The sequence below is a fragment of the Tyto alba genome, unplaced genomic scaffold, assembly GCF_018691265.1.
Source record: "Tyto alba isolate M040663 unplaced genomic scaffold, T.alba_DEE_v4.0 Super-Scaffold_30, whole genome shotgun sequence".
In the NCBI taxonomy this organism is placed as follows: domain Eukaryota; kingdom Metazoa; phylum Chordata; class Aves; order Strigiformes; family Tytonidae; genus Tyto; species Tyto alba.
Window position 1 is genome coordinate 342636 of NW_024881305.1, and position 19606 is coordinate 362241.

At 53.0% G+C, this 19606-nt stretch overlaps 1 protein-coding gene across 5 annotated transcripts in view; it reads left to right on the plus strand.

The window, feature by feature from the left end:
- The window catches only part of CACNA1S (calcium voltage-gated channel subunit alpha1 S), a 51949-nt gene that overhangs the window by 12953 nt on the left and 19390 nt on the right, over nt 1-19606 (plus strand). For 3 of the 5 annotated variants that reach the window (XM_033001978.2, XM_033001980.2, XM_033001979.2), the window contains 23 exons: nt 3464-3603; nt 4166-4299; nt 4893-5045; nt 5333-5538; nt 6133-6236; nt 8011-8159; nt 9137-9218; nt 9749-9909; nt 10639-10864; nt 11435-11642; nt 11970-12090; nt 12581-12695; nt 12815-12908; nt 13651-13720; nt 13930-14062; nt 14344-14473; nt 15241-15300; nt 15915-16021; nt 16446-16533; nt 16789-16896; nt 17745-17797; nt 18073-18219; nt 18501-18702. In XM_033001978.2, the coding sequence (XP_032857869.2) occupies nt 3464-3603; nt 4166-4299; nt 4893-5045; nt 5333-5538; nt 6133-6236; nt 8011-8159; nt 9137-9218; nt 9749-9909; nt 10639-10864; nt 11435-11642; nt 11970-12090; nt 12581-12695; nt 12815-12908; nt 13651-13720; nt 13930-14062; nt 14344-14473; nt 15241-15300; nt 15915-16021; nt 16446-16533; nt 16789-16896; nt 17745-17797; nt 18073-18219; nt 18501-18702 (2991 nt within the window). The remainder of the gene's footprint in view (nt 1-3463; nt 3604-4165; nt 4300-4892; nt 5046-5332; nt 5539-6132; nt 6237-8010; nt 8160-9136; nt 9219-9748; nt 9910-10638; nt 10865-11434; nt 11643-11969; nt 12091-12580; nt 12696-12814; nt 12909-13650; nt 13721-13929; nt 14063-14343; nt 14474-15240; nt 15301-15914; nt 16022-16445; nt 16534-16788; nt 16897-17744; nt 17798-18072; nt 18220-18500; nt 18703-19606) is intronic. The other 2 variants (XM_033001981.2, XM_033001982.2) reach the window with 2 other exon arrangements.

Here is a 19606-nt window from a genome sequence, read left to right on the forward strand (position 1 = left end):
TTGGACTAGATCTCCAGAGATCCCTGCCAGCCCCAAGCCTCCTGTGATGTGTGACAACTGCCTCAGCGATGGCAAGGGCACCCCTCAGCCTAGCAGTGAAGGGTGGTGTGAGACAGCAGAGGTGATGGGGGCCGGAGCTGCAGGGGGAAAGGGGAGCAGGGCCTGACTGGGACTGAGAGGCTCTAGGGGAGGTGCAGGGGCTGATGGTGCAGGAGCAGGAACAGAGGGCAGGAGGAGAGCAGGGGGCTGGGGATGGTTTGGAGCAGTCAGGGAGGAGTGTGAGTGCTGTGAGTCCCTCTGCACACAGATGTCTCTTCTGCTGGGAAGCAGGGGTAGCTATCTGGCTGTTTTGATCACACTGCCCCCTCACCACCTATTCCCAACTTTGGCCAGCTGGGAGGCTTTATCCAAGCCCTGCTCCCCCTTGTTACCTGGGGCTCATTCTGGAGATCCTTGTGTGGCTGTAGGGGCTTTGATCTGACATTGTTGAGCAGGCTGGAGCTATGTCATGTTGCATTGCATCAGCGTGGTGCATGCTGTTATTCCTGCTGGTCTGTGGCTCATTCAGCACCCACAGGTCAGGTTACTGTGTCCCCTAACATGGTTGAAGCATGCGTGTGTGTAAAAGCCCAGTGTGTTATAAAGACCTGCATCTTTTTATAGTGGCTTTTTGAAGGCTGGGCTCTTCATACACCCAATCCCAGCTCTGCCAGGTACCCACCATGGGTATCCAGCTCTGAATTCTGGGGGTGATGAGGGGATGGTGGGTGCTGGTGGCACAGAGTGGGTCCTCAGCTGCTAGAAACTGGCCAGGGCTTCAGTGTAGTCAGTGGAGTTGTGTCTGTATGTGGTGTGTGCCTGGCTGGCAGGGTCTGCCATGTCCCCCTCATGGCACAGGCAGAGGGTGGCCACTTGTGTTGTGAGTGCAGTCTCTGTGCTGACCTGCAACTTGGGCAGCACCAGAGCTGGGGGAAGTGTATGACTGATTTCTTCTCAAATCAGCCTGGGCACGTGAAGTGGGGTCTGTACCAGGTGCAGGACATGCTGTGCTTGACCTGGTATAAAGTCTGCCAGGACAAAATATCCCTTAGCTTCTTCCTGCTGATATCCAGAGGTGGCAGTAAATTTGCCCTGGCAAATTGCTTTGTGGCCACATGAGTTTTGTTGCCAGTATGTGTCCTGCAGCTACACCTACCACTTGGAGAATCCAGAGAGAGTTTGCCATGACCTACCCCACTGAAAGGCTATACCACCTCAGTCCACTGACAGAGATGCTTGTGAGATGCCTTCATAGTCAGAGACCTGGCTCCTCTTGCTCTGCTAACATCAACACTTGCCCACAGTTTACAGCCAGATTAGATTAGACCCACAGCTGTAGGACAGGGGTCTGGGGATCCCTATAGCCAGTACTGATGGATCACTGCATAGAGCCTTCATATGGGCCATGCCAAGACTGTTCCTTATATTAGAGGGGTTACACCAGCGGGACAGATCGGGATGATCCAGCTCAGTGTATGTGGCTGTGTCTGCAAAGCACAACAGTGAGCTGGTACTGCAAGGAAATTTGCAATTACTGCCTCTCTCAGGATAGAGGGAACAGCCAGGTCACAGGGAGGGCTGCCTGCTGCCTCTCACTTGGCCCAGGTTTGAACCTTGCAGCTCGCTGCCTGTACATGGTGGGCAAATACCACTGGAGCTGGCCAAAACACCATTCATCTGGTTTGGGCTTCTCAAAGAGACCTCCAAGGAGTAGCAAGTCACCTTTTGATTCTGGGCAAAGGGTTTTTAGAGAGCCATCCCTGCTAGTCAGAGACCCTGGAGCCTGATTCTGTCCTGCTGGGTGAAGCAGGGCAAGGAATTAGCTTTTGCAATGCTGGGGCTCCAGGTTGGATCCTGACATTCACCAGCCTGGGCCTTGGCAGTGGCAGGGCTGCTGCAGCTTTCAGTGGGCTCCTGCATTTCTCCTCCATTTGCAGCAGGAGAGATATCCCACCACACCACTGGCTGCTGGTGTGGCTCTGCAGTCCCTCCATACCCGAAATGATCCTCATAATATTGTGTTTACATGTCTGGGCTTGCAAGAACAAGCTTTTGGGACAGATGAGAGGGGATCTGTCACTGATAAGGGGGGGAGACAAGTGATGTTAAGTTGCCTTAGCTAAAACCTTGGAGGCAGAGCCCTCGCAACACCAATAATCACAGTGCTTAGATCTCTGCTCTTAGCATTGCTGCCCTCAGATCCAACAAGGAACTGGCACTTGTATGGGTGACAGTCATACAGGGGCACTTGCCATGGCCACTGCTTTTGGGCATAGTAATTGAGCAAGTGATGCTTCTGTCTGAGCCCTGGCCCTGGTTTCTTAAATGGACAGCATTTTCCATTTGGCAAGACAAAGGGACCCTGGGGGGAAGGTGTGTTCTCAGCACTGCAATCTTCCCCAGTGGAGATCCGCTCCTGGTTTGGTCTGAGAGAGATGTTTGTGCCTTTCAGGGTGCAATTTCCTGCAGGGCCCAAGCAGGGATGCTCCTTGCCCTTCACGGGGTGCAGATGGAGGAGAGGGGCCATGGGAAAACAGAAATATAAATAACCCCATCCGTCCGGCTGCTTCAGAGGGATGAGGGATTTTAATCCCAGTCTGGAAAGGGCCACCAGCAGCAAGGGCAGTGATCCCAGTGACAGGCAGAACCAGGTGGGCACAGGCAGCTCTTGGCTGCGTTCCGGGAAAAGATGAATTATTCTGGGCCCTGAAACTGCAGTGCTGTGCCAAGCCCCTGCAGTGGGGTGCTAGGTTCTATCTCGAAGTGGGTGCAACGCCTCTGCCCAGCAGAGCCCCCAGACCAGTTCCTAGCAGCTCACTCTGCCAGGCAGACATCTGGCATTAGGCAGGAGCTCTTGAGCCCAAGGCCTCACTTCCCTGGGAGCCCAGGGCACAAGGGAAGCCACAATGCAGCTGGCTTGTCCCATGGTGACTGTGTGGTGTCTCCAGGACATACCCAGCATGCCCTCAGCTGGAGAGGACGAGGAGAAGGCATCAGTGCTGCCTGCGGGAGGAAGGCTATGGGAGAATGGGAGGGTGAGGCAGCAGAGTGGAGAACCAGAGATGTGCAGAGCCCTGGGCCAGGCACCTTTGAGTGCTGGGGTGGGAAGTGGTGGCTTTGCTGGCGTAGTTTGTAAGAACAGGTACCCATAGCCCAGGAGCATGGTCCTGGCAGCATGCCATTGAAGGGATGCAGGGGATCATGCTGCAAGCCAGAGAGTGGCATGTGGTGGCTCAGCACGCCACCCCTTCCTGCCCATGGTAGCACCAGTGCTGCCTGGTGTGCATGGGAGATCACAGATGGGTTGACAGCAGGGGCTGATCCAGAAACATGCGAGGGGCAGCCATGCATGGTGGTGTTGCCAAGGGAGGCGACAGTCTGCTATAATAGAGTATCCTCTCCTGCTTGCCTTTCCAATCCCCAGGAGAAGATTGAATACGCCTTCTTGATCTTCTTTGCCATTGAGGCGATGCTCAAGATAATTGCCTATGGGTTTCTTTTCCATACGGATGCCTATCTCCGAAACGGCTGGAACGTGCTCGACTTTTCCATCGTGTCTTTAGGGTAATGCAAGGAGGGGAAGCTGCTGGTGCTCAGCTTGTGTCAGGCCTGGTCCATAGCCCACCGGCTACATGGATTTTTCTAGTGACTGCAGTGGGTTTGGGGGCAGCTTGTAGACTCACTTCATGGCCTTCTCCCGTGGGCCCCTTTTCCATGCCCTGACATCCCCTGGGATCTAATTTCTGTTTCTTTCTTCCTGTCTGACTCCTTAACTCCTCTTAAGTCTCCTTGCCCTGGAGAATGGGAGTGGCATGGGGTCCTCTAGGGTTTGACACACAGGGAGAGGGTCCACTGAGCACCAGGGGGTGGGTGCTCAGCAGAGAAGGTGGCATCCAGCAGCAGGATGCCCAGCCACAAGTTTGCCCAGAAGTTGGACTTAGCCAAGAACTGTTCCCTGGGTCAGGCTGACCATGGCTGGCAGTTTTGTCCCTTGTTTTCCTGCCTGCAGAGCTCCGAATCCTAAGCACAGATTTCTCAGTCTCCATCCTCATGCCCTTCTCTTTCTCCCCATCCTTCCTTCTGCTTCTCCCCCTTCCCTCCCTGCTCTGTGCCCTGGCTCTTTCAGGCTTATCACCATGACCCTGGAGCAGGTCAATGCGAAGCAGGGAGGAACTTCAGGGGGAAAAGGCGGCTTTGACGTGAAGGCCCTGCGAGCGTTTCGTGTGCTGAGACCCCTGCGTCTGGTGTCCGGAGTGCCGAGTGGGTGCTGGGTGCCCTGCTAGCATGAAGGGCTGGCGGGTGGATTGAACCCCTGTCTGGTCAGGGTGGGGGGCCATGGGGCAGGTTTCTTGTTGCTGCTGGATCAAGCCCAGTCACAAAGTGGGTGTGGAGGAGCCACAGGTTCTTGCTCATCCCTACAGCTTGTAGTTGTCAACACTGGAGTTGGCAGGTTGGCACACACAGAGCTCCCTCCGTGGCTCAGTGTCTGCACCTTTGGGTGGCCACTGTGAAAAGGGCCAGGACCTCACTCCAGTTTCTCAGGGCAGGGATCTCCTTCTCCCGTAACTCATATGAATGCAGCCAGAATGAGAGCAACAGAACAAATGGAGGGGCATGAAGCAGCCTCCAGCACTGCCTGGTGCCTGGCTCTGCTTAAGTCATCCACATGCTTGCATGGTGGGTAGAGAAAGGATTTCTTGCTTCAGAGATTTCAGTCCCAAACCATCTGTGCCCCTCTTCCATTGGCACAGGGCATTTCAGAGGCTGTTTCTCAGAGTGACTGGCAGGAATGCAAGGTGCACCCAAAGCTGTTTAGGAAGTGGTTAACCTCCTCTCCCTTCTCCTTGGTACAGGCCTTCAGGTCGTCCTGAACTCCATCATCAAGGCCATGGTGCCCTTGCTCCACATCGCCCTGCTGGTCCTCTTCATGATCATCATCTATGCCATTGTCGGGCAAGAGCTCTTCAAGGGCAGGATGCACAAGACCTGCTACTACCTCGGGACAGGTGGGGCTGTGGCAGGGGGGTGATACAGCAGAGACGTCTCTGTGTGGCTGCTGTGGGAACCATAAAGGTTCTGTGGGTAGCAGAAAGTCTGGTCTTGCCAACGTCAGGCCTGGGAGTGTGACAGGACCAAAGGATGTTTGGTAGAGCACACAGCTTGGTGATGGTACATGGTGTGAGGAGGTGGCGAAAGGGGTCCCTTTTGGAAAGCTTCTACAGGAGGCTTGGAGGTGCTGGGACCTGCTGTGCTTGGTCTGACCTGCTGCTCACACCACGGCTTTCCCCCTCAGATGTGATTGCCACGGTGGGATCAGAGAAGCCAGCCCCATGCACCAGCTCTGGCCACGGGCGACACTGCACCATCAATGGCACTGAATGCCGAAGTGGCTGGCCAGGGCCCAACAATGGCATCACTCACTTCGATAACTTCGGCTTCGCCATGCTGACTGTCTATCAGTGCATCACCATGGAGGGCTGGACTGAAGTCCTCTACTGGGTAGGCTTCAGCAGCTTGGGCTCGGTGCCCATTTCAGCAGAGGTGACTGCTGGTCCTGCCTCAGAGCGGGGAATTCCCTCCAGGACACAGGACTCTATAGCAGGACTAGGTCTCTCTGCCAGTGAATGACATCCTGCCCCCCCAGCTTCATACTGTGATCCCATAGTGTACCAGATCTCTCTTCTGCATCTCTGCAGGCACTGTCCAAGCTGTCCTTGCTCTCCATATAGACAGGAGAGTGCTCCAGCTCCCACCTTTGTGAAGGGTACAGACCAGGAATAGCAATGGCAGGCTGGTGGATGCTTCTCCTGCAAAACCCCATGTTTTGCAGTCCTTGGGAGACTGTCCTGATGGGGCTTAGGCATGGGACTGATGTTTAAATCTGCTCCCAAAATGCTTGGGTCTGGCTTTACCTCCTCTAAAACCAGATGCAGAGCGATAAGGAGCCAGAACTCAGAGTCGGGTTTATCTGCTGCCATTCCAAGTGCTCACTTTAAAGAGGCAAAGCTCCCAGAGGCTGTTCAGGAGGCCCTAAGGGGAGACAGACAGCAGATAGTATGTTCAGAATGCTTCCTCTGTCTCTCTCCTTGCCAGGTAAATGATGCCATTGGGAATGAATGGCCCTGGATCTACTTTGTGAGCCTTATCTTGCTTGGCTCCTTCTTTGTTCTCAACCTGGTGCTGGGGGTGCTCAGTGGGTAAGTGCTACCCTGTTCTTTCTCTTTGCCAGCAGATGAGTGAATGTCATCAGAGTGTGGGCATTGGCTGGTTTTAACTATACAAGAAGAAAGCCTGGAAAAATCTCTGTTTCTTTTTTTCTCCCAGTCCTCTCCCTTTTTTTTTTTTTGCATGCTTAGAAACCCTGAGCCTTGAGTTACTTGTTGTGTTAGTGTGCGTGACTGAGGTTTTAGCTCAACACCTAACACAAAAATCTTTTCCCTCTGGCACAAGCAGCTGTCAGCAAACAAAGCCATGGGTCACATTATTAGATGTTTGTAGTGTGATCTGCCATCACTCACAGCAAAAGCTGAGCAGAGAGCTCAAAGCAACACTCCTTAACCCATGGCTGTGAGTTGAGACACCAGTTCTCACTGGTACCCACAGTGCTGCCATCCTGTTGTAAGCACACATGATTTCCTTATGGCCAACCTAAGGCAAAGACCTTTGATATGAATGCAAGGGATCCAAGAGAATTATTGTTAGTCTAATTATTTCTTCAACAGTCTCACCCAAATACAACAACGAGCTATCAGTCTGGTTACAATGATCGTAATGCTTCTATGACAAATGACTCAGTGTTAATTCCCATAGTAGTACAGTTAAAGCTGCTATGCACAAAATATGTCTCATGCAACGTTCGACTGACTATGCATTGCTGTGATGAGGTGCCAGCATCCTGATTTTGTTGCTGGGAAGTGTGTGTTGTCCTGGCGAGTGAGGGGGGCTTTTCTCCTCAATTCTCTGTAGGCTCAGGGTCTTTTTTATATGTTTCAATCCTGGGAGTGCAAGTAGATCACACTCATCATCTCTGTTAGTTCACAGGGTTAGTTATACACTAACTACTTGGATTTGTTAGTCCTCTTCTATGGCAAGAACCGTGCAACTGCACAAGGTTAAAACACATTTGGTGTTAATATAACTAAAATAAGCTCAAAACCACAAGACAGACCAGAGGCACCTGACCCTTGCGTGAAGTTGACTGTAACAGCAGGATGAGCTGGACAATAGTCATCTGATCCTAGACTAAGTTGCAGGCATAGCAAAAGTTTCTGAAATTTTTTGCAAATATAGCTAAAATATGCTTGCGATCAGGAAAATCCAGACAAAGCCTGACAAGTCCTGAGGCTTAGTATGTCTAGTTATTGTTATAAAGTCTGAGTTGTATTACTAACATGTGGCACCACCAGACTGGCTGGGCAGCAGATCTACAGTCCTTCCAGATACCAGGAGAGGAAATAAATTAGTTTTAGAAGAATGAGAAGAATGGGACCCTCTGCATTGACAGACCTGTCTTTTCCACATTACCATGAAAAGAATGTCCTGTTTACTTGCCATGTGATGAGCTCACCTTCCCCACGTGGAAAGCTTGGGGCAGCTTTCTGCCCCCCAGATGGGTGAGACCCCACTTACTCTAATCTTTAGCAGGGCTGGAGAACTACCACGGCCTCCAACATCTAGCATTAGTTGGCCTGTCCAGTGACAGCATCCTGTATCAAGGAGCTCCCAAAGAGCAGCCAGTGGTGGGGAAGAAACCCTGCCTGCTATAATGAGGTGATGATCATCCATGATCTTGCATCATGGAGCAGGTCCAAGAAAGAGGAAAGTCACTAAAGCAATCTAGTGGTAGCACTAGGTGGTAGGGTGTTTCAGTGTTTTATCTTTCTACAAGAACTGGCCTGACACAGGGCTGTGGTACCTGACCTCCACTCTGTCCCCCTCCTGAGTCTCACTCTGCTGCTTGCCTTGTCCCAGTGAGTTCACCAAAGAGCGTGAGAAGGCCAAGTCGCGAGGCACATTTCAGAAGCTGCGGGAGAAGCAGCAGCTGGAGGAGGATCTGAAGGGCTACATGGACTGGATCACCCATGCTGAGGTCATGGACAGTGACCGAGCCAGGGGAGAAGGTACCAGCTCTGCTTGATCAAAGACCCTTAGCATGAGGGTTGGGTTCCTAACACTGACCATCCTAGCAAGGGAGAGTGAAGAAGTCACAAAGACTCGTTTTGTTTGAAAACCTATGAAACAAAATGCTTTGACTTCTGCAACAGTTTCCTTTCTCTTTTTTTTTTTTTTTTTTAATTTCCTGAATCTTTTTATTGAATCTGACCCAAAGCAATAACTTGGCCCTCATCTGCACCTCAACCACTGACTAGTAGTGTGGTCTAGGTCTCCTTTGGCAAAAGGCACTTCAAAATGGCCATGAGAAGCCATGAGGAGCACATGCACTCTTGTATGCAGGAGCAGATTACAGGGTTAATAGCTTGCACTCTTAACAGATGCATGAATTTCTTGCCATTGCTTGACAAAATTTTAAGGGCTTAGAAGAGGCTCAGGGAAGGAGGTGAATATACAGGCATCTAGCCAAAGTCTCAGCAAGGCCCAGGAACTCTGCCACTGAGACGCTGTACCTGCTATTGCCACCCTGCCTTTTGAAGTAACTTTTGATGCCTCAAGCTGAGCGATACATGTGTGCAGAGCCTTGGGAAATAATGGGAAAGACAAAACACCTCTTCCATACCTGTGGCTGGTGCTCTTACAAACCTCCTGTTCAGCATTTACTCAGAGCACAGCTGACCCCAGTTTTCTCCATGCTGGGAGTGCCTCACACCAAGGCAGCCCATGGACACACTGCTGTCTCTTAAGGCTGCCTCTCTGGACTGCCTCTTGCTGCAGAGCAGGTGTTCCTGGTGCCTCCTACTTGATTTGCATCTGACACTCAAAATCTTCTGCCCAAACTCTTGCTGCTGCCTCCCTGGGATGGCATTTCTTGATTTCACTTCTGATGGGGAAGGTCTTCCTGGTGTGCTCCTGGGAGAGGTTCCCTCCCACACAGTCTTCCCAAGGGCTCCAAGGAAAGCCTAGGATGTCGTTCCCTCCTTAGGTATGATGCCTTTGGATGAAGGAGGGTCAGAGACAGAGAGCTTGTATGAAATTGAGGGCATGAACAAGTGGATTCTCTACTTGTAAGTATGCACTGGTTGAACTACCTGCTGCACTGCATGTGGGTTTGCACAGTCTCTTGCTTGCTGTCCTGGCTGGGCCAGGCTTTCTTGTCAGCCACTGGTTTCTGAGGGAGAGCCAGGGTCTGTGTGCTCAGGAGGAGATGCAAACATTGCGGAGAGCAAGTAGGAAACTTTGCTCTGGTACTGACAAAAATCCACTTCAAGGTGAACAGTCTCTTCACTTCGGGACCAGGCTCTGAGCATCCTCTCATGACCCATGCAGCATGTCTTGTGATTTCAGAGCTGGGCCTGTAGCAGCCAACCAGACATGACTGTAGGCCAAAAGGAGCCAGGAGGTCTTTGTGTGAATGAACAGCAGTGCCTGAGTGAATGCACCGGGTGCTGGGGCAGGGTTATGTTCTTCAGCCCTTTTCAGGGGAGGCCCCTGGAGAAGGGAGCAGGGGTGGTTTTGCTCTGCAGTCTACAGACACAGCCCCATGCTGGGCAGGACCTGCTGGCCAGCCCTGCTGACCCTCTGGCCATCTCTCCAGCCGTCAGTGGAGGCGTTGGAACCGAATGTTTCGTAGGAAGTGCAGGGATGTGGTGAAGTCCAAGTTCTTCTACTGGCTTGTCATCCTGCTGGTGGCACTGAACACCCTCTCCATCGCCTCTGAGCATCACTTCCAGCCAGAATGGCTGACACAGGTGCAAGGTGAGCAAACAGCCTGAGGGAGAGGGAGGGCCAGGGAGACCCTGCTGCCCTGGAAATGTGCGTGAACTTGTACTGTGCACGCACAGCCACACTGGCATGGCACAGGGGCTGTTAGACACATGCAGACTTGCTCATGCACACAAACACAGCTTGCACACAAGTGTGTGTACACCATCCTCACTGCACTGGCACACAACTGCACATTGAGCATGCATGGTGCCTACAGTTATACATGCACAGTGTATCTATTCTTAGGGGCATGGGTTTACGTGATGAACACACATAGACTGTACACATTTACACTTGTACATGAATAGTACACACAAACACACACTGCATGCACTCATGCAGTACAGCCACACACATCTTTGCATGCAGTCACACTACCTGCACCCACACACATGCAAACACACATGAAATACAGTAGTGCACACACGTACACAGCTCAGCCATGCATATGCACACATACAGCCCAGTACACACGCACGCACTGCATGGGCTCACATGCACAGTACAGCCACACTCACATACAAGCACACAGATGCACATCACCCTTCTCCTCATCTTCCTCTACCATGTGCTCCCTGAAAAACAGCATTTGCTGCAGCTGCAGCTCAGGCCTCGGTGGGCAGAGAAAGGAGGTGAGCAGCACTGCCCTGCTTTCCTTCCTGCTGTCTCATGATGAGATTAAGAGGTCCATGCTCTGATGGGCTTGTTCTCCTGCCATAGACAATGCCAACCGGGTGCTGCTAGCACTCTTTGTGGCTGAGATGCTGCTGAAGATGTATGCACTGGGCCTGCGCCAGTACTTCATGTCACTCTTCAACCGCTTTGACTGCTTTGTGGTGTGCGCGGGGATCTTGGAGACGATCTTGGTGGAGCTCGGCACCTTGTCGCCCCTCGGTATCTCTGTGCTGCGTTGCATCCGGCTCCTCCGCATCTTCAAGATCACCAGGTTGGGGACGGAGCTCTGTGGGTGCTGGCAGCTTACAGTCCCCAGGCATTGTTGGCCTTGTCTCTGGAGAGGGCTTCAGTGTGGACAGAGCTGGTAGTTCCTGGATGGAGGAACAAGGCCAAGCTGGGGATATTTCTCTCCAGGACATGGTCTGGGAGTGTTGGGGAGGACAGAGAAGGTCTTACTGGAAGTTTCATGGGGTCCCTCTCTTGCTTTGTGTTCTGGCGTGTTGTAAATGGGGGTGCTGGGGGCCAGGACTCCTGGCTTCTCTTTCTGGAACCAACTCACTGTGTGTTCACCCCCCTTCCCCATCCTGCCTGCTGGTGCCCTGTGCAGGCAGCAGGGTGTCTTGCCTGTCACAGCACACTTGGAGCTTCGGTTCCACCTCCTGGGGGCTGGCTGGAGCAGTCCCAGTGCCCAACCTGTGCCTGGTACTGCTTCAGAGACCCCCTTTCTGGGCTGCCAGCACATCCCCGTGGGCCAGGCAGTCTGTTCCCTTCACCTACCTGGTCCTGCCCACAGCCTTCCCCACTCCCTCACCTCCCACACACTCTTGTCTGCTCTCCCCAGGTACTGGACATCCCTGAGCAACCTGGTGGCTTCCCTGCTCAACTCTGTCCGTTCCATTGCCTCTCTGCTCCTCCTACTCTTCCTCTTCATTATTGTCTTTGCTCTGCTGGGCATGCAGCTTTTTGGCGGCATGTTTGACTTCGAGGACATGCAAGTGCGGCGCAGCACATTTGACAACTTCCCCCAGGCTCTCATCAGTGTGTTTCAGGTATGAGGCTGTGGGAAGTGCAGCAGTGGGCTGGAGGACAAGGTGCTGGGAGTCCCACCTTGGCTGTGGGGTCTCCTGGCAACAGCTGGGGCTCAGAGAGATGTAGGTTTGTGAGAGGTGATGTGGCTTTGAGTCAGGAGCAGGGAAATGCATTTGGGGTCACAAGCAGTGGTGCAGGTTCAGGGCTGAGCAGGGATGTGGGGTTTGGCTGTGGGGCTGTAGGGTCTGTGAGGGTTTGGCACTGGAGCCAGGTCAGGATCAAGCTGTGGGGTTCTGCCGTGCTCTGCTGTATGGGCTCTTGAGTCCCCATTTCTGCTCTGCTCCCAGATCCTGACTGGAGAGGACTGGAATTCAATCATGTATGATGGGATCATGGCCTTTGGGGGCCCGTCCTTTCCTGGCATGCTGGTCTGCATCTACTTCATCATCCTCTTCGTATGTGGGAACTGTATCCTCTGCCTGCAAAGCCAAGCCCAGGCTCCCTGTACCCAGCCCCACAACATCAGCTACACAGGACTGTGAAGGTGGGGAAATGGGGACTTCCTTAAGCTTTTGAGTGCTTGCCTTAAGCTTTTCAGTCCTGAACATCAGAGGAACAAACCACAGGCTTCAGGGCTTGCATTGGTGGTAGCTGGGGTCTGGAATATGGAAGAAAGCACACCACGGGGCAAGTTTGGATCACTGGCAGGCATAGATTCAGCCATCAGTCAATGCAGTCACAAAATTGAGCTGGACAGACTGAGCTAAGGCAGAGAGAGGAAAGCCAGCCCAGAGCTCAGTATTCACAAGGATGGGTGCAGGGTTAGGGACCACCAGCCAGGGTTATCTCATGATCTCAGCTCCAAGAGGATTCTCAGGGCACCCTGGAGACCACAGACACCTCTGGCCACATCCTCCAAACAGTAACCAAGCTCATATCCTTAGCACTGTCCCTCCAGATATCCTCCTCAATGTCTTCCTGGCCATCGCAGTTGATAACCTGGCTGAGGCTGAGAGCCTGACCTTAGCCCAGAAGGCCAAAGCAGAGGAACGCAAGCGGCGGAAGATGTCCAGGTGAGTGCTCCCTGGCAGTGGGAGCCCCCAAACAAGTGCTTTGGAGTGAGGTGACAGAACGGCATCACCCATGCCCCTGCTCAGAGCTCAGTTCCTGCTCTCTCCTCCTCTCCGCTCAGAGGATACCCAGAGAAGTCTGAAGAAGAGAAGCAGATGCTGGCAAAGAAGCTTGAGCAGAAAGCAAAGGGAGAAGGGATTCCCACAACAGCCAAGGTCAGTGCTTCTGGGGCTGGACTTTGGGGAGCTCCTGGTGAGGAACAGGATTCCTCCTCCCACCAGACAGGACTGACAGAGGCTTGGAGCCAGCCTGGGTCTGGACCAGAATTGCTCCTCACCTTAGCATCCCTTGGTGATGAGGGCTCTCTGGGCTGAGGCAGGACATGTTTTTGGTGAAACAGATCTGGGGATCCTTTTCCTCTGATTAATTTCCTTGGCCACAGTCAGTTGTCAGTGGTTGAGATGGGCTGGTGCACACTAGTGTGGAGGGGAGCAGAGCAGGTCAGCAACATCTCAGACCTCTATGTCCACACCAGCACCCTCTGTATGCAAAACCCTCTGTTCAGCTGTGCTGACGGTGCCAAGCTGCCTCATAAGCATCTGGCCAGCAGCTAATTCCCTATCCGCTTTCCAGAGATGCCCCATTGGAACTCACCCCATGTCTTATTCCACCCATGGTATAGGTACATGGCCCCAGACTCTTGCCGAGCACACATTCCCCTGTCCTATCTTCTTGGTATTGCTCTTTGCTCAGATTGCAGCATCTCTGAGGTATTTCCCCTCATCCTACTCCATCCTGGGCCAGGACTCCATGTGCTTGGTGCTGTACAGGCCAAATGCAGAGACACTGCTTGCCCCAGATGTCCTCCAAGACGATAGGGTCTGGCCAACATGCAACATATCACAGTAATACTGGCACACGCAGCTGCATGTCCTCCTCTCTCTCTCCTTGTTTCAGTTAAAAGTGGATGAATTTGAATCCAACGTCAACGAGATCAAAGACCCCTACCCTTCTGCAGACTTCCCAGGTAAGACTTGTCCCTGGGCAGGCCAGCAAGAACCCTGGATGTGTGAGGAGCAGAGGATGTGGTGACCCTCCACCAGTTGCAGGGCCTGAGGTCCTTCTGACACAGATGCCAAATCAGGGTCACAAGGTCAGAGGACTGTCCATAAAGTCACATTCCCTCTCCCTCTCTGGGTGATTCTTTTCTTTTCCTTCCTCGCGGCCACCCTGCAGGTGATGATGAGGAAGATGAGCCTGAAATCCCCCTGAGTCCTCGGCCACGTCCCCTTGCAGAGCTACAGCTGAAAGAGAAGGCTGTGCCTATGCCTGAAGCCAGCTCCTTCTTCATCTTCAGCCCAACCAACAAGTACGCACTGACCCTTCTCCCTGTCTTGTGGAGCCAGGCCTGGTCCAAATACGTCTGGCACCAACCCTTCCCAGTGGGGTCCTACTAGTGTGTAACAGCCAGCTCTGAAGGGAGCCAGCTCACTGAGCAGTCTCTGTGGAAGGGTTGGCACAGACATCCCTTCATGCCTGGGGCCTTCCTGTCCCCCAAGTTTAGTCGTAACCCTCTTCCAGGCTAACATCGCGCTATCTGATGTCCCTCTGACCCCTCACAGTATTTCATGCTGTTCCTGTCCCTGGCAGGTTTCGGATGCTGTGCCACAGAATTGTCAATGCCACCTGGTTCACTAACTTCATCCTGCTCTTCATTCTGCTCAGCAGCATCTCGCTGGCAGCTGAGGATCCCATCCGGGCTGAGTCCTTCCGCAACCAGGTGCCCGTGTAGTTGTGGAGGGTTGGGATGGATGGGGGAGACCTCAAGGAGACCCACAGTTCCCCGGTAAGCAGAGACCTGCTTGCCAGAGGTCATGTCTAGGCAGGTAGCTGTGATTTCATCCCTGCCTCTGGGAGGGCAATACCCTGTGGGAGGAGAGGCTGGTTGTGTTTTCCATTCATGGCATAGCTGGGACAAGCTTTTACTGCTCTGTGTCTCAGTTTATTTCTGGGTGAAGATATCCACCTGGCAGGGTGTGTGAGATTACCTTGGTTCAATGCTGTGGTGTCTTATTGAGGATAGGGAGATCCTGTGTGGTGGCAGACTGGAGCACTGGTATGTGCAGCAGCCTGAAATGCTGCTGGCATGGAGCAGTGGTAGCCACAGGACTAGCCACACACAGCACAAATGGGTCTGCACCCATGCAGTGTCTGGCAGGGGCTGGAGGGTCTCACATGAGACAGCTTCCCAGGGCAGTTGGTGCTTTTGGGGATCAGATGCTTTCAGGTAAATCTGGTCAAACCTTACTCACTTGGAAACAGAGCTTGGTCCCAGGCTGCAGGTTGGATCATGCACTGGGGAAAATCAGCAAAGCTGAGGGAAGTTCAGGAGACTTCTTGCCACTGGGTTTGCAGGCTCTGTTGAGCTACATGGGCTCTCCAGTCCACAGAGTGGAGGGCAAAACTACAAGGCCAGGATGTTTGAACACACCGGAGCATTTCCCATATCACTCAAATCTCACCGGGTTCTGGTAATTCTGTCCCCAGATTCTCGGATACTTTGACATTGGTTTCACCTCTGTCTTCACCGTTGAAATCATCTTGAAGGTGAGTCCTTCTACCCCATAGTCCTGGCCATGCAGATGGCCCAGCACATGGGTGTAGACTGTTTTGGCCATGGGCACTCATGCTTTTTGGGCACAAGCTCGAGGTCCCAGAGAGCAGAAGTTGCCAGCTGATCCTCACGTCCCCAGAGTTCATGCAATCTAGGTGGTACATGACCTACCCCAGAGACCATGTGTCCCCTCCAGTGAGGTCAGGCAGCCAAGTCAGCTGCACTGTGACATAGGGACAGATGGGCCATGGCACCAGCATTTTCGTTCTGACGTGCCTTTAAGAAAAACTCTGAGAAAGAGAAAGCAATGGAAATCTGTAGAGTAAAACAGTAATTCAAGCATATACTGCATGTTGCTCCCACTCCAAGTCTCTTTACTCTTCTCTTTAATTTGCTGAATGACTGGGAAGTATTTTGTCTCTGTCCAGTACAGTACAGAGGATTTACAGCTGAAGTCAGCTTCCTGCCTGACTGTGGAGGCAGAGGTCTGAGCAGGATAGGGTTCCCAGGCCATGGAGCTATGAGTGCCTTGTGTGTGCCAGGGCTATGGAGGTACCATGCCCCCAACCCCTGCCTGGCCTCTCTCCTAACTCCTTCTGCTCCCCAGATGACAGCCTATGGTGCTTTCCTGCACAAAGGCTCCTTCTGCAGGAACTCTTTCAATATCCTCGACTTGCTGGTGGTCGCTGTCTCCCTCATCTCCATGGGAATCGAGTAAGCACCTCCATGCTTCGTGGGGCGGGCACGGGTGTGTTGAGCCTGGCAGGGCAGCTGGGGTGCTGCATCTCTCTGTGCTGGATGGAGAGGAGCAGCCAGCCCAAGCATTAGCTCACGTGTTAGCGTCCATAAAGTCATGCTTAGGGGGACAAGGCATAGGCAACTGGGAGGCAGGGAGGCAAACTCCTTGAGTGGCAAAGGTGAAGATCTGGGTAGGAATTAAATTTGGAGTTGTTTTCTCCAGCTTCCAGTGTCTCTTGGCCTTATGTGGGGTGATAGCTTAATGACATTAGCATGTCTCTGTCATCACTTTGTCCTTCTCTCCTGGTCCCAACCTGGCCTCCATAGCTGCTTGGTGGGGTGGTGCCAGGCTGGCCTAGGTGGGGGAATTGCCCCATCTCAGCTCTGCCTTCCTCCTCAGGTCCAGTGCTATCTCAGTGGTGAAGATCCTCCGGGTGCTGAGAGTGCTGAGGCCTCTGCGAGCCATTAACAGGGCAAAGGGGCTGAAGGTAAGAGGGAGGTTGTGGCTAAGCCCATGGGAGACCTCACAGGAGGTTCTGTGGCAGGCATCATGCCCTGCATGGTTTGTGGGACCAGGATCCCAATTCCCACTCCACATCTGTGGAAGGGATTTGCCCCATCCCACTGCTCTCAGCAAGCTCCCACTCTTCCTGAGGCCCCTCCCTGCAGTGAGAGGGTGTGGGACATGCAGCAGGGGCTTGCCCCAGCCATGCTCATGTGTGCACTGTCCTCAACTCCCGCAGCACGTGGTCCAGTGTGTGTTCGTGGCCATCAAGACTATTGGCAACATTGTGGTCGTCACGACATTGCTGCAGTTCATGTTTGCCTGCATTGGGGTCCAGCTCTTCAAGGTGAGAGGTGTCTCAGATGGGCACGAGAGACATTCTGCTCAGGCACGTCCTGGACAGACTCTTCTAGTCATAGCTCTTGGGGATGGTGACTCCCAGGTCAGCACAGGCCATACTCTCTGTGCTCTGCAAGAAGACCTGCCTGCACCAGACCTCCTGGCAGAAGAGTCTGAAGAAGGAGGAGGGCAGGAAACACTCAGGATACTGTCAGATCCAGACAGCAGATGTAAAGGGACCAGCTGCCTTGCCCCACTTAGTGCCTCAGTTTCCCTTTTCTAAGGCAGCAAGTGCTTCTGACTTCCTCTACACTTTAGATACGGAGTGTTTCCTTTTTCACAGCACCACTCCTGTTCTCTGGACCTTGGCAGAGCTGGCCCTGGCTGAGATCAGCTTTGTTCTAATAATTGAGCTTAAATTCCCAGCTGACATGGAGAGACACTATGCTTTCAGGACACTCTGCAGACTGAGCAGACCTGTCAGCTTACCTTAACTTTTAGTTAACACTATGGTTACTGCTTTCTTCCCTGTTTTCCCAGTAGTTGGTTCCCAGATAGGATGAACGGGATAGGTTACAGCTCAGGGCCCTGGAAGATTTGTTCCCATCACTAGGCAACGTTTACTTGTCTCAGCCTGGGATTGACCCTAGGGTCTGCCATGGCTCCTGAAACACCCTGTGAACTGGGTTGCATTGGCATGCAGAGTGGGGAAGCCAGCGGTGGTGAGAGGCAGGGGCCAGAGTCAGCATGGAGGCAGGATGGGGACTGACTGTGGGCTGTGAAAAAGTCAAAACTCCCCAGGGCTCCCGAAGTCACAGCAAAATCGTAGCCTCTTCTGATCTCTGTCAAATGCAGGGCAAGTTCTATAGATGCACAGATCCATCCAAGATGACGGAGAAGGAGTGCAGGTAAGAGGTGTCTGCAGCTGAGTGCCAGAAGGGCAGTGGCCAAGGATGGGAGTGGGGGCGGGGTGTGGTGGGGGCCACTTCTGTTCCTGCATGGGGATGTTGCATCCAAAAAGTGGGGCTGAGGTCTCATGCTGTTCTCCCTCCCCCTGGGGTAAATCAGAAACAAGCACGGGGCTATCCTCCCCTCCCAAGGACCAAAGAGCCCTGGGCCAGCACCGCAGTGGGTGAGCTGAGGGGGCCCTGCCCAGTAAGCACCGCATTCCCTTCTGCTCTAGGGGATATTTCATCAACTACGTGGATGGTGACCCCACGCAGATTGAGCTACAGGAGCGTGTCTGGGTGCACAGCAACTACCACTTTGACAACGTCTTCTCAGCCATGATGTCACTTTTCACTGTCTCCACCTTCGAGGGCTGGCCAGAGTGAGTCTGGCTGTGTGCGGGGCCTGCTGAGGGATGAGTCTGTGCTGGGAGCGGGTCACTGCAGCAGGCCTTTACCACGGTAAAGAAGGAAGAGCTGCCCAGGCTGAGGAGCAGGGCTAGCCATCCTGGCAGTGGCCGTGGAGCTGACAAGGTCATCCCAGCACCCCTGTCCCACCACTGTTGGATTTGGGATGTCCCAAGAGCCCTCCATAACCTTCAAGAGGAGAGATGGCCTTTCCCACCTAATTAGGATCTCTGTTGCCTTGCTTTCCCTCCTGTAGGCTGCTATACATGGCCATTGACACTAATGCTGAGGATACAGGCCCTATCTACAACTACCGGGTGGAGATTGCAATGTTCTTCATCATCTACATCATCCTCATTGCCTTCTTTATGATGAATATCTTTGTGGGCTTTGTCATTGTCACCTTCCAGGAGCAGGGGGAGAACGAGTACAAGAACTGTGAGCTGGACAAGAACCAGGTAATGACAGTGCTGGGACAGGGCAAGGTGGACCAGCCCTGCATCTGGCATTGCTGGGGCTGGCTGATTTGGATCAGCCCTTAGTGTTGGTACTGCAGGCACAGAGGAGATGAACCTGCCCCACGTCTGTTTGCTGCTGGGACAGGGTCAGCTGGACCCGTGCCTGGCACAACACAAGTCTTCCAAGGGAAGGGCAGAGCAGACCAGAACCAGGGAGTGGGCCTTCCAGTGCAGGTAGAGTGCCCAGACTGAGCTGGAACAGAGGGTTGTGCCCAATTCTGGGCTCTCCAGTACAGAAGTGACATGGACGTACTGGAGTGAGTCCGGAAAAGGACTGCTGGGATGATTGAGAGTCTGGTGCATCTGTCATATAAGGAGAGGTTGAGAGTTGAGCCTGATGTTGAGAAGAGAAGGTTCATAGGGATCTTACCTATCTGTATAAATACCTGATGGGAGGGAGTAAAGAAGATGGAGCCAAGCTCTTTTCAGTTGTGTCCAGAGACAGGACAAATGGCAGTGGGCACAAACTGAAGAAAACAAGAGATTCTATTTAAACATAAACCCCCCACTTTTTTATGGTGAGGGTGATCAAGCACTGAAACAGGTTGTCCAGAGAGGTTGTGAAGGCTTCATCTTTGGAAGTTTTCAAAACCCAGCTGGACACAGTCCTGGACAACATGCTCTAGCTGGCCCTGCTTTGGGCAGGGAACTTTGACTAGACCATCTCCAGAGGAACCTTCCACTGTCAGCCCTTCTGTGATGCTGTCATGCTGTGATTCTGGCTGGGGACATCAAGATTGAAAGCAGCAGGAGCGAGACTGGCATTGGCAGAGGACGTGGCATGCACTGGGGAGGACAGTTAGACAGGGATGCTTGCTGACCCAGATGAGGTGCTGTAATGCTC